We start from the raw sequence: 13,825 nt of genomic DNA on the forward strand, positions 1-13,825 counted from the left end.
ATATTCCAACCCAGGCACTCTGGATCCACAGCCCTTAGTTTCTTTTTTTTTCTTTTTTTTTTTTAAATTTTTTTTTTTAACATTTATTTATTTTTGAGACAGAGAGAGACACAGCACGAACGGGGGAGGGGCAGAGAGAGAGGGAGACACAGAATCGGAAGCAGGCTCCAGGCCCTGAGCTGTCAGCACAGAGCCCGACGCGGGGCTCGAACTCACGGACCGCGACATCCTGACCTGAGCTGAAGTCGGACGCTTAACCGTCTGAGCCACCCAGGCGCCCCAACAACCCTTAGTTTCAACGACACTACACTGCTTCCCAAGGTCCACACAAAAAGAAGCCCCAAACACAACTCAAGCTGCCAAACTTCCACAAGATGTGGCCAGCAATGCAAATTTCAACTGATGGAACTTGCTAGAAAAATCCTGGCTCTTACTGATACCACCTCCTGTTGCTATCACTTCTCCCATTTCTGAAAGCCTCACATACCGAATGAAATAAGCTAACGATCTCTGTTCTGCCCTTGCTTTGAAAAGCAGGCCCTTAAAGAGCAAAAGATATAAGGTGTGTGGTTCCACTTAAACACTAATCTCTTTCTTACCAAATCGGAGTACCGAAAATAAAGCTTTAACATCAATCGCTGGAGGCTTATTTCCGTGTCATCTTAGAAAAACAGAGCGCCCAAGCAGATGTGAAAAATTTACCCAATGGCTAAGTGAGTATTAAGTGAAGAAATGAGGGCAATGGGGGACCAAATGGCGGGGTATCAATTTGCACGTCTCCCCTACATTTCCTGAAAGTTTACTGGAACCTATATATTCTAAAACCAAAAAAACAAAAAACAAACAAAAAAAACCCACACAAACAAAACCTTTTTTTTCTTAAGCAAAACAAATCACGAACTCACCCTTGACTTTAGATGTACAGCAATAATACTCTCATCCTCCTGGGGGTCCTTCTTTGGGATAATGGTAACGACTCTGGGGAAGGAGAAGGAGATGGAAAGTATGAGACCCCAGGCTTTTCTTGGGAGTGCAGACTAAATCTGAGGGCACACTCCAGGGCCACACCTCCCTTACTTCGCACAAGAAGGGGCGGAAGTAAAAGGAGGAATCAGTCAGTCTCCGAGTTCGAAGCTGGTTCCTGGGGACAGAACTCGGAGAATGCGGTGGGTCTCAGCAAGTAGCTGCCCTCGTGGGGGCCCCAGAGAGGCACTTCCAGCTCTAATATTCCCATCCCAGGTCCAGGTCTGGACTCTCCTGAGGAAACTTCCATTCTAGGCTCAGTATCTGACCTCCCTACAGGGGCCACTGCTCTGCTGCAGCCACGTGGCTGGGAGAGAAGACGAAGGAAGCAGCGGGCCAATGGTCCCACTGACACACACACCTGCACAGCAAAGCACTGCTCAGTGTCCACACGCCCCCTCTCCCCTCAGCGCAGCACAAGGCGCGCCCCCAAGCACAGACTCCCACATTCCTCGTCCGCCACTCGCGCTCGCACAATCTCCCCTCCTCGCTGCACGCTCGCACACGGGCCGCCGAGGCTCGCACACGGGCCGCCGAGGCTCCTCCGCGTGCCTGTCAGCGCCCTGTCCTGAGGTCCTCTCTCTGCCCACCCACACTGGCAGTCCCTCCGGCTGGGGTCCTGATGAGCACAGGCAGCCACTGGTTACTCCCTCCACCTTAAGGCCTCACCCTACCAGGACAACGACCCCTGCATGCCGGAAGTGGCCGCTAACTCGGCGTAGTGGCCGCTGGGAAATGCAGTCCCAAAGAGGAAATGCCTCAGAAGCCTAGGGTTGGGCGGATGGATTGATCCCGGCAGGCAACCTGGGCCCGCCCCTAAGGGTGCCCAGTGATTTGTGGGAGTTCCAGTCTCCCTGAGTGCGCAGCCGCAGGCTGCTGCTGACTGAGGATTCGCGTGGAAAGAGTATTGCTGCTTCTTAGACCGTCGGTGTAACTTACTTTTCTCTTAATGGAGAAGAATGCAAATGAACACAACTATTAAAGAAGGTGGAATATTATATATGGAAAACCCAAAAGACTCCACCAAAAAACTCAGAATAAATGGATTTAGTAAAGTTGCAGTATACAAAATCTACATACAAAACTTGATGTTTCTGTACGCTAACCACAAACTGAAAAACAAATTAAGAAAAAAAATCCCATTCACAATAGCATTAAAAACAATACAAACTTAGGAACAAATTTAACTAAGGAGGTGCATAAGCTACACTTGATGAAAGAAATTGAAGAAGACACAAAAAATAAATGGAAGGACATCCCATGTTCCTGGATTAGAAGAATTAATATTGTTAAAATGTCCATACCACCCAAAGTGATCTACACATTGGATGGAGTCCCTAACAATGTTCCAGTGGCATTTTTCACAAAAAATAGAAAAAAAAATCCTACAATTCATGTGGAAGCACAAAAGACTTCGAATAGCCAAAGCAATCTTGAGCAAAAAGAGTAAAGTTGGAGACATCACACTTCCTTACTTCAAATTATATTATAAAGCCGTAGTAATCAAACACTATGGTGCTGATAAAAACAGAACATAGATCAATGGAACAGAATAGAGAGCCCAGAAATAAACCCATACATATACAATCTTCAACAAGGGAACCAAGAGTACATAAGGGGAGAAGGATAGTTTCTTGGATAAATGGTGCTGGGAAAACAGGATATCCATATGCAAAAGAATTAAAATCAACTCAAAATGGATTAAAGAAACATAAGACCTAAAACCACAAAACCCTAGAAGAAAACAGAGAAAAACCTCCTCGGTATTGGTCATGGCAATGATTTCTCGGCTATAACACCAAAAGCACAAGCAACAAAAGCAAAATAAAAAAGTGGGACTAATTTAAACTCAAAAGCTTCTTCATGGCAAAAGAAACAATCAACAAAATGAAAAGGAAAACTATGGATTGGGAAAAAAATATTTGTAAACCATATTATAATACAGGGTCAATATCCAAAAAAAAAAAAGTCCTATAATTCAATAGCTCAAATATATATATTTGATTTAAAAATGGACAAAGGACCTGAATAGACATTTCTCAAAGAAGGCATATAAATGATCAACAGGTACATGAAAGGATGCTCAACACCACTAATCATCAGGGAAATGCAAATCAGAACCCAATGAGATATTACCTCACATCTGTTAGAATGGCTATTATTAAGAGAAGAAAAGATAGTAAGTGTTAGTGAAGATGTGGAGAAGAGGGAATCTTTGTGCACTGCAGGTGGAAATGTAAATTTCCAGTGTGCAGTCACTGTGGAAAACAGAATGGAGGGATGTTCAGTGTGGCATATATATACAATGGAATATCATTCATCCTTTAAAAAGAAGGAAATCCTGCCATTTGTGACATGGATAAACCTGGAGGAAATTATGCTAAGTGAAATAAGACAGAGAAAAACAAATATTCTCTTACTTATATCTGGAATTGAAAATAGTAAAAAAAAATCATAGATGCAGAGGGTAAAGTTGTGGTTGCCAGGGGCTTGGGGAGGGGGAAACAGGGAGGCGATGGTCAAGCGGTACAAAGTTACAGTCATGCAAGATTAATTATCAAGAATTAATATCGTTAAATATTACTGATAAATATAACCTTGGAAATTTATACAGCATACTGCCTATAGCTAACAATACTGTGGTGTATATTTAAAACTTGCTAAGGTGGTAGATCTTGAGTGTAATAATAATAATAATGGGACACCTGGGTGGCTCGGTCGGTTAAGTGTCCGACTTCGGCTCAGGTCATGATCTCAGGGTCTGTGAGTTCGAGCCCCGCGTCAGGCTCTGTGCTGACAGCTCAGAGCCTGGAGCCTGTTTCAGATTCTGTGTCTCCCTCTCTCTCTGCTCCTCCCCTGTTCATGCTCTATCTCTCTCTGTCTCAAAAATAAATAAACGTTAAAAAAAATAAAAAAATAATAATAATAATGCAGGAGGAAACTTGGTAGGTGACGGATATGTCTATGACTTTGATGATGGTGATGGTTTCACAGATGTATACTTATCCTCAAACTCGTAGAGTTGTATACATTAAATATGTGCAGCTTTTTACCTGTTGATCATACCTCAATAAAGTTTTTTAAAGTAATTGTACTAATTCACATTCTTATAGAAAGTACAGAGGAGTTCCCATTGTTTTTCATCCACGTCATACTTGGCATTTTCTTTCTTTCTTAGTGTAGCCATTCTGATGTGTGAGTGGCAGTATCTTTGAACAACTTTTCCCGTGTTTACTGACCTGTAGAATATCTTCTTTAGTGAAGTGGCTTATCGCATTTTTGGCCCCTTTTTTCTTTTGAGATGTATTTTTCTTACTGATTTTTAGAAGTTTTTTTCATATATTGTGAATATAAATCCCATATCAGCTGTATATGTATGTGTGTGTATATATATATATATATATATATATATATATATATATATAATATCTATTGAAAATATCTTCTCTCATTCTTTGAGTTGATTTTTCACTCCCTTAATGTTATTTGATGAAAACTGTTCTTAATTTTAATATATTACAACTTGCAATATTTTAGTTTTATGGTTAATGTTTCCTGTGTCCTGTTGAAAATATCTTTGTGTCTTCCAAGGTCAAGAAGGTATTCTCCGTTCCCTCTAAAATTTTTATTTTACATTGCAGAGTCTCCAACTATCTGGAATTGATTTGGGGCAGCATCATTTCATTGCAGTAGATTGTCATAAAATCAAGTCACCACATATGTATGAGCCTATTACTGGACTCTGTTCTGTTCCACTGACTTGCGTTGGTATCTCACTGTCTTAAACACTGTAGCTCTATAACAGATCTTTAAAAATGGCAGCAAAAGTCCTCCAGCTTTATTATTCTTCTGTAAATTTACCTTGGTGATTTTGGGCCCTTTGCATTTTCAGAATGCAGTTTTAGAATCAGCTTGTCAATTTCCACAAAATTTTCTGTAATTTTTAATCAGTACTACATTAAACACATTTGGAGAAATTTTTATATATTTACAATATTGAGCCTTCTAGTCCATGAATGTTATATTCTTTCTTATTTAGGGCTTCTTTAATTTCTTACAGGAATCTTGTGTTTTTCAGTGTAGTGGACTTGTTCATTTTGTTAGATTCATTCTAAGGTATTTGTCGTATTTTAATGTAAATGGTATGATGTCTTCTATTTCTTACTTATTGCAGGTATATAGAAGTACAATAGGCTTTTATTTATTGACATATACATAACAACATTGCTAAATCCATGAATTCTAAATTTATGTGGATTGTGTACCTAGAAAACCCAAAGCAAGTATATGATTTGCAAGTAATAACAGTTTCAGTCTTTTCTAATTCGTATGTCTTTTACTTCTTTTTCTCACCTTATTTCAATAGCTAGGACCTCCAGTAAAATTTCAAATAGAGGTTGTAACAGCAGACATCTTTGTTTTAACCCTAATGTTAGGGGGATCATTTAAACATTTTGATATTGAGTATGGTGTTTGTTGATTTGTTTGGCGGGGTGGGGGGGGGGGAACGTGAAGAGATATCCCTCAACAGACTCAGGAAGTTGCCCTCTGGTTTCAGTTTTCTACAGGTTTCATCATAAATGGGTCTTGCGTATTGTCAAATGTTCTTTACTTTTTTATTTACCAAGAGGATTGTATAATTTTTGTTTTTCTTCATTAGTGTGGTAAAATGCATTGAATGTTAAAAATACATTTCATTCCTGGAACAAACCTCATTTGCTCATGATGTAATATCCTTTTATATATCACTGGATTTGATTTGCTAATATTTTGTTAAATATTTTTGCATCTGTGATTATGACAGCTTGGTCTATATTGTTTTCTTTAATATCCTCATGAGATTTCAGAATCAAGTTTATTCCAGACACACACAAAAAAGTTGGGAAGTGTTCCCCTTTTATGTTTTCTGAGGGAATTTTTGCAAGATTGATGCAATTTCTTCCATTGTGTTTAGGCATAGGGTTTTCTTTATGATAAACTTTTATTGTTTTAAGTTTATTTATTTTGAAAGGGGGGGGCATGAGTTGGGGGAGGGGCAGAGAGAGAGAGGAGGGAGAACACCCCAAGCAGGTTCCATGCTGTGAGCACAAGCCTGATGGCAGGGATTGATTCCAAGAACCATGAAATATGATACTTTTTTTTAAGTTTATTTTTATTTATTTTGAGAGAGAAATAGACAGCAGATGGGGAGGAGCAGAGAGAGAGAGAGGCAGAATCCCAGGCAGACTCCGTGCTGTCAGTGCAGAGCCCAATGCGGTGCTTGAACTCATCAACCATGAGATTATGACCTGTGCCGAAATTAAGAGTCAGTCGCTTAGCCGAACCACCCATGTGCCCCAAGATATGATAATTTTTTTTTAATTTTTTTTCAACGTTTATTTATTTTTGGGACAGAGAGAGACAGAGCATGAACTGGGGAGGGGCAGAGAGAGGGAGACACAGAATGGGAAACAGGCTCCAGGCTCTGAGCCATCAGCCCAGAGCCCGACGCGGGGCTTGAAATCACAGACCGCGAGATCGTGACCTGGCTGAAGTCGGACGCCCAACCGACTGCGCCACCCAGGCGCCCCAAGATATGATAAATTTTTAAACAGACTACTCAGATTTTCTGTTTCTTCTTCCACTAGTGAATTTGCAAAGTTTTTTCAATGAATTTGTCTATTTCACCAGATTGTCCAACTTAGCACCTTAACATTTTTCATAATACCTTACATTTTAAATGTCTGTATAACCTATATTAATGCCTCTTTTTTCATTCCTGATATTGTTCATTTGTGTTCCCTCTCTTTTTGTCTTGCACTAACCAATTTCATAAGTAGTAAGATTTTTGATGTAGTTTTTCTCTATTGTACATTTGTTTCTACTTCACTGATTTCTGCCCTTTATTATTTCTTTCCTTCTAATTTGTTTAGGCTTGATGTGATAGCCCTTTTCTAGTTTCATCAGATTTGTCATATATCTATATGCAGTTAACTGTCCAACTTCGGCTCAGGTTATGATCTCACAGTTCGTGGGTTCAAGCCCCGTGTTGGGCTCTGTGCTGACAGCTCAGAGCCTGGAGCCTGTTTTGGATTCTATGTGTGTGTGTCTCTTTCTCTGTCCCTACCCTACTCTGTCCCTACCCCTACCCTACTCATGCTCTCTCTCAAATAAATATTAAAAAATTAAATATATATAAAAAAGAAATACCAATAAATTGCGGTGCTTGGGTAACTCAGTCAGTTAGGTGTCTGACTTCAACTCAAGTCATGATCTCACAGTTCATGAGTTTGAGCCCCACACGGGGCTCTCTGCTGTCAGTGCAGCGCCTGATTTGGATCCTCTGTCTCCCTGTCTCTCTGCCCCCCATCTCTCTCGCAAATATAAATATACATTTAAGAAAAAAAGAAATCCCAATAAATCACAAAAAAATTAAAAACATATCAAAACCAAATAGGGTTTGTTCAAGAAATTTAAAAATGTAAAATGCTTAGCAAACTAAGAAGAGAAGAAAAGTTCCTTATTCTTACAATAACATCTAAAATTTCTACAGCAGCAGGGGTGCCTGGATGGCTCAGTTGGTTAAGCATCTGACTCTTGATTTCAACTCTCTCAAAAATGAATGAACTTAAAAAAAAATAAAATTTCTACAGCAAATCACAATTAATGATGAATTATTATAATTAAGGGTAAAAAATTGAAAGCTTTCCCCACTAAGATCAGAATTAAGTAAGTACACCCACCCTCATCACTTTGTTGAGGTTCTATCCAATGCATTTAAGGCAAGACACATGTATAAAAGACATAGATTGGGTGAAAATAAATAAACCTGTTATTATTCACAGATAACATGGTGATGCACATGGAAAATAAAATGGAATCTAAAGGTACATACATAATTTAGCAATGTTGCTGGATTCAGATTCAAAGCTGATTTAATTTCTATGTACTTTCTAAATACTACCAACATAGAAACTTTAAAAGTGATGCCATTTAGGAGTGCTTGACTGGCTCAGTCAGTGGAGCATGTGACTCTTGATCTCAGGGTTGTAAGTTTGAGCCCTACATTGGGTTTAGAGATGACCTTTAAAATATCTTCTTAAAAAAGTTATGCCATTTAAGATAGCATCAAAAACGTCAAATATCTAGGAAAATATCTAATAATGTGTAAGACTTCCACACTGAAAACCACAAACCATTCCTGAGAAAAATGAACTAAGAACCAAATAAATGGGGGGTATACGATGTTTATGGATTGAAATCTCCATTTGAGAACGTCAATTCTCCTAAATCGACATATACATCAATGCAACCCCAGGCAAAATTCCAGCAGGATTATTCGTGAAGATCTATACACTGATTCTAAAAATGTATGTGGAAACGAAAAGAGCAAAGAATGGCTAAGGCAAAACTGAAGAAAAAGAACAAAGCTGGAGGGCCTATTACAAAGCCATTATAATTACGATAGCACGACTGCGGTACAAGGATAGACAAATAGAGCAATGGAAAAGAGTGGAGAAGTCTACGAACTTACCTGCAAGTATATCCCACCTGATTTATGACAGAAGAGACATGGAAGTACACTGGGGGTACAAAAATGGTGCTTGGATGGGTTGGGTATCCATAAGAAAAGAAAGTCTTTGATGTCTACCTCATCCACAACAATGAGACCACACATGTCATATATATATATATATATATATGCATAAACAAGAAAAGTTTTAGATGGAAGCAGATAAGACTATGATCATGACCTTGGAGTATGCAAAGATTTGCTCAACAGGAAACCAAAGGCACACACTTAAAGGGAAAAATAATACAACGGACTACTTTAAAATTAAGAAATTCTGCCAAAACATCTACTTAACTTCTTTCATTTGTACCATTCCTTCAATTAAGTAATTTGGTGCCCCCGCTCCCCAAAAAGAAGAAATTCTATTTATAATATACATGAATAAGAAAGAATGGGAGAAGATACAACGGATTCATACCGAGACTATGTAAAGACCTCAACAATATATAAGAAAAAGAGAGGTAATCAAGAGAAAAACAAGGCAACATTTTGAAAAAGAACGTTATAAAAGAAGACAGCCAAGAGGCCAACAAGCATAAAGAGTCTTAACTTCAGTAGTCACAGGGGGATGAAAATTAAAATCACAGTGTGATATCACTCCACACTCATCAGTATGGCCAAAATGGGGGGAAAACAGACAATATCAAATGTCGGGGGAATGTATATACATATTACATATACATTTATTTATTACGTACATTATATATATTTTTATATAATATTATACATTGTATGTTATATATAAATATATATATTTATATAATAATATTAAATTATAATATATATAATTTATATAAAGAAAGAGCACACACAAGCAGGGGAGAAGGGCAGAAGGAGAGAGAGAAAGAATCTCAAGCAGGCTCCACACTCAGCACGGAGCCCCATGCGAGGCTCCATCCCACAGCCCTGGGATCATGACTGAGCCAAAATCAAGAGTCAGGCACTCAACCAACTGAGCCACCCAGTTGCCCTTGCTGGGGGACTATCTGGAGCAACAGAATCCTCATACAATGCTGGTGGAAATATCAATTCATTGTTACAACCACTTTGGAAAACTGTTTGGTATTGTCTGTGAAAGCTAAAATATGCCTTCCAAACAAGGTGGCACTTTTTGCTATATTCTCAGAAGAATTTCATGTATAAATGTCCCAAAAGACATGTACAAACATATTTACCACAGCACTACTCGAATAGCCAAGTCTGGAAACAAGCCGAATGAACATGTACGCTAGAAGGATTAAGTTGCCTTGTATTCACACAATGGAAGAATACGCAGATATGAGAATAAAAGAACTTCAACTACAGGGGTGCCGGATTACCTCAGTCAGTAGAGCATGGGACTTTGATCTTGGGGTCATGAGTTCGAGCCCCGCCTTTGGTGTAGAGATTACTTAGAAATAAAAACCAAAAAAAATCTTTTAAAAACCCCCACAAAACCCTCAACGACACACAATAACATGTGAGTTTCAGAGTCACAATGTTGATCGCTTCTCGGCCTTTTGGCTAAGATCAAGTGCAGAGTCATAATGTTGAACCACAGAAGTCAGGTGCAATGTGCATACTGCTTGACTCCATCTACACAGAACTGGAATGCAGTCATACTAACCTATAGTGTTAGAAATCTGGGTAGCGGAGGGGCTCCACGTGGTATGAAATACCACATCTTCTTTATCCCTCCATCCAATGATGGATGCATAGATCATTTCCACTTCTTGGCTATCGTAAATGTTGTAATGCACAGGAGAGTGCTGATACCTCTTCAAGATAGTGATTTAATTTTTTTTTTTTTTTGATGCATACCCAGAAGTGGAGTTGCTGGATTGTGTAGTAGTTCTATTTTTAATTTTTTAAAGAATCTCCTTGGGACTCCTGGGTGGCTCAGTTGGTTAAGCATCCGACTTTGGCTCAGGTCACGATCTCACTGCTCACGAGTTCAAGCTCCACATCAGGATCTGTACTCACAGCTCGGAGCCTGGGGCCTGGAGCTTCCTCAGATTCTGTCTCCGTCTGCTCCTCCCCGGCTCACTCTCTCTCTCACAAATATAAAATAAAACATTAAAAAAAAAAAGAAATCTGGGTAGTGGTTACCTCTAGGATTAGTGGCTTCATTATGGCATAAAAGTGGATCCTGGGATATTGGCATTAGTCTGTTCTTAATCTCGGTTTTGATTTCATCAGAAAGTGCAAATTGTGAAAATATAAGTCTGTACACTTATGATTTGGACTTCTTTCCTTATGAATGTTATACGGCCATAAGATTTATGGAGGAAGAAAAGACATCAGGTCGAGCAAGCAAGAGCCTGGAACTTTTATAAATCGCATCTGTGCTGGAAGCTGGCACAGAAATAACAAGACCACAAAGATAAGTGTTTGCCTGGGGACTGTAATGACCTCAGAACAGGAAAATGTCCAATGCATAAAAATATATGCAAATTAAAATTTTTTTAATGTTTATTTATTTTTGAGACAAAGAGAGACAGCACGAATGGAGGAGGGGCAGAGAGAGAGGGAGACACAGAATCCAAAGCAGGCTCCAGGCTCTGAGCTGTCAGCACAGAGCCTGACGAGGGGTTTGAACCCATGAACTGTGTGATCATGACCTGAGCTGAAACTGACTGAGCCACCCAGGTGCCCTAAGCATGAAGTCTTCTTGATTCTCCCTTTCTCTCTCTCTGTCCCGCTCCCCCACTTATGCATGCTCGTTTTCTCTCTCTCTCTCTCTAAAATAAAAATAACATAAAGACCTTCTCTGATGAACAAAATAAGAGAATTTACCACTAACAGATCTTTACTGGAAGGAAAGTTAAAGGAAGTTCTTCAAATAGAAGAAAAATGATATCAGATGGAAACTTAGATTTACACAAAAAATGTAAGCTGCAAATGGGAAAAATGTAGGTAAACGTAAAAGCGGTTTTTGTCATCATTAATTTCTTTAAAATATTATTTTTAAAATAAAAATTATGGGGCACCTGTGTGGCTCTGTTTGTTAAAAGTCTGACTTCGGCTCAGGTCATGATCTCACTGTTTGTGAGTTTGAGCCCCGTGTCAGGCTCTGTGCTGACAGCTCAGTTTCCGTGTCTCCCTCTCTCTCTACCGCTCCCCCACTCATACTCTGTCTGTCTGTCTGTCTCTCTCCCTCAAAAATAAATAAACATTAAAAAATATTAAAAAAAATTTTTTTTCAACGTTTATTTATTTTTGGGACAGAGAGAGACAGAGCATGAACAGGGGAGGGGCAGAGAGAGAGGGAGACACGGAATCCGAAACAGGCTCCAGGCTCTGAGCTGTCAGCACAGAGCCCGATGCGGGGCTCGAACTCACGGACCGCGAGATCATGACCTGAGCTGAAGTCGGACGCTCAACCGACCGAGCCACCCAGGCGCCCCAAACAACTCCGTTTTAAAATAAGCAAAATATCAGTCACTTCCCAAAAATAAATGGTCAACGAACATTTGAATACATGTTCAACACCATCAGACCTCAGGAAACATAAAACCACAGTAAGATATCACTATATAACTACTCAAATTGTTAAAATTGAAAGGACTAAAAATCAGGAAGCACTGGACCTCTCCTGTACTGCGGGCAGGAGTGTGAAATGCTAACACCCACTTTGGGGGATAGTTCGGCAATTTCTTATGAAATATAATTACCATACGACTCAACAATTTCACTTCTATGTATTTATCCAAGAGAAATGAAAACGTACGTCCATACAAAGACTTATACATGATGTTCATAGGAACTTTGTTCATAATAGCCAAAAGTTGGAAACAACTCAGTGACTAGATAAATAAATTATGGTAGAGTCGCAGAATAGAACACTGTTCAGCAATGAACAATGATATGATTGAACAGAATTCTGCTCAAGAATGGACAACCGACACAATTACAATAAATCTCAAAAAAACATTTTGCTGAACAAATAAGCCAGGCACAAGAGAGCACGTATTGTATGACTCCACTTATATGAAATTCTAGAAGAGTCAAAATTAATCTATAGTGACAGAAAGCAGATCAATGTTTGCCTAGTTGCCTGTAGTTGGGAAAGAAGGTGCAATTGACTGCAAAGGAACATGACAGAACATTTCGGGATGGTGTAAATGTTTTATATCTTGACCGTAGTGTTGGTTACGTGAATGTATACATTGGGCAAAATGCACTGACCTTATAATGGTCAATGCATTTATAATTGTGCTTTTTCCTGTCTGTGGATTATACTGCAATAAAATTGACTTAAACAGGGGAGCCCGGGTGGCTCAGTTGGCTAAGCGTCCAACTTCAGCTCAGGTCATGATCTTGCGGTTCGTGAGCTCGAGCCCCGCGTTGGGCTCTGTGCTGACAGTGTGGAGCCTGCAGCCTGCTTCAGATTCTGTATCTCCCTCTCTCTGCCCCTCCCCTGCTTGCGCTCTGTCTCTCTCTCTCTCAAAAATGAACATTAAAAAAATTTTTAATAAAATAAACGTAGAAGGAAAAAGCAATCGAAATATCTCTATTAGGCAAATAAACCACTAATAAGTGCTGCAGACAAGAGCCACAGATGGATGCTAATATTACTGGGCAAAAGTATGAGGAAACAATATTTGTATAGTCTCAAAGTATCTCCCTTAATACACTTATTAATTACAAAGGGAGGGGCGCCTGGGTGGCTCAGTCGGTTAAGCATCCGACTTCAGCTCAGGTCATGATCTGGCAGTTCTTGAGTTCAAGCCCCGCGTCGGGCTCTGTGCTGACAGCTCAGAGCCTGGAGCCTGTTTCAGATTCTTGTCTCCCTCTCTCTCTCTGACCCTCCCCCATTCATGCTCTGTCTCTCTGTGTCTCAAAAATAAATAAACATTAAAAAAAAATTAAAAAAAAATTACAAAGGGAAAAACAGTAACTTTATAGTGGAGAAGCAGAGCAGACAGCACTGTAACCAAGTGATCAAAGTCAGCATCACCAATAATAAGACACATGGACACCAGGAAGCCCCGGATACAATTCACTGAGAAGAACGCAAAATCATTCATATGGTATTCTTGGCAAAAATGCATAATTCAGTTCAACCTAAAAGATAGCAGACAGTCCCCAACTTTAGGGACATTCTACAAAGCAGCTGTACTCTTCAAAAGTGTCAAAGTCATGAAAGGCAAGGAGATACAGAGGAACTGTCACAGACTATAGGAAGCCCAGGAGACAGGACAACTAACTGCAGTGTGGAATCCTGGGTTCAATCCCGGAACAGAAAAAGGCATCAGTGGAAAGACTGTT

At 39.6% G+C, this 13,825-nt stretch overlaps 1 protein-coding gene across 1 annotated transcript in view; it reads right to left on the reverse strand.

The window, feature by feature from the left end:
• The window catches only part of LOC106979639 (zinc finger protein 780B-like), a 49,992-nt gene that overhangs the window by 22,487 nt on the left and 13,680 nt on the right, over window positions 1–13,825 (reverse strand). Inside the window, 1 exon segment of the mRNA XM_053210124.1 lies at window positions 906–978. Coding sequence (XP_053066099.1) covers window positions 906–978 — 73 coding nt within the window.

Source organism: Acinonyx jubatus, chromosome E2 (genome assembly GCF_027475565.1).
Source record: "Acinonyx jubatus isolate Ajub_Pintada_27869175 chromosome E2, VMU_Ajub_asm_v1.0, whole genome shotgun sequence".
Lineage (NCBI taxonomy): Eukaryota > Metazoa > Chordata > Mammalia > Carnivora > Felidae > Acinonyx > Acinonyx jubatus.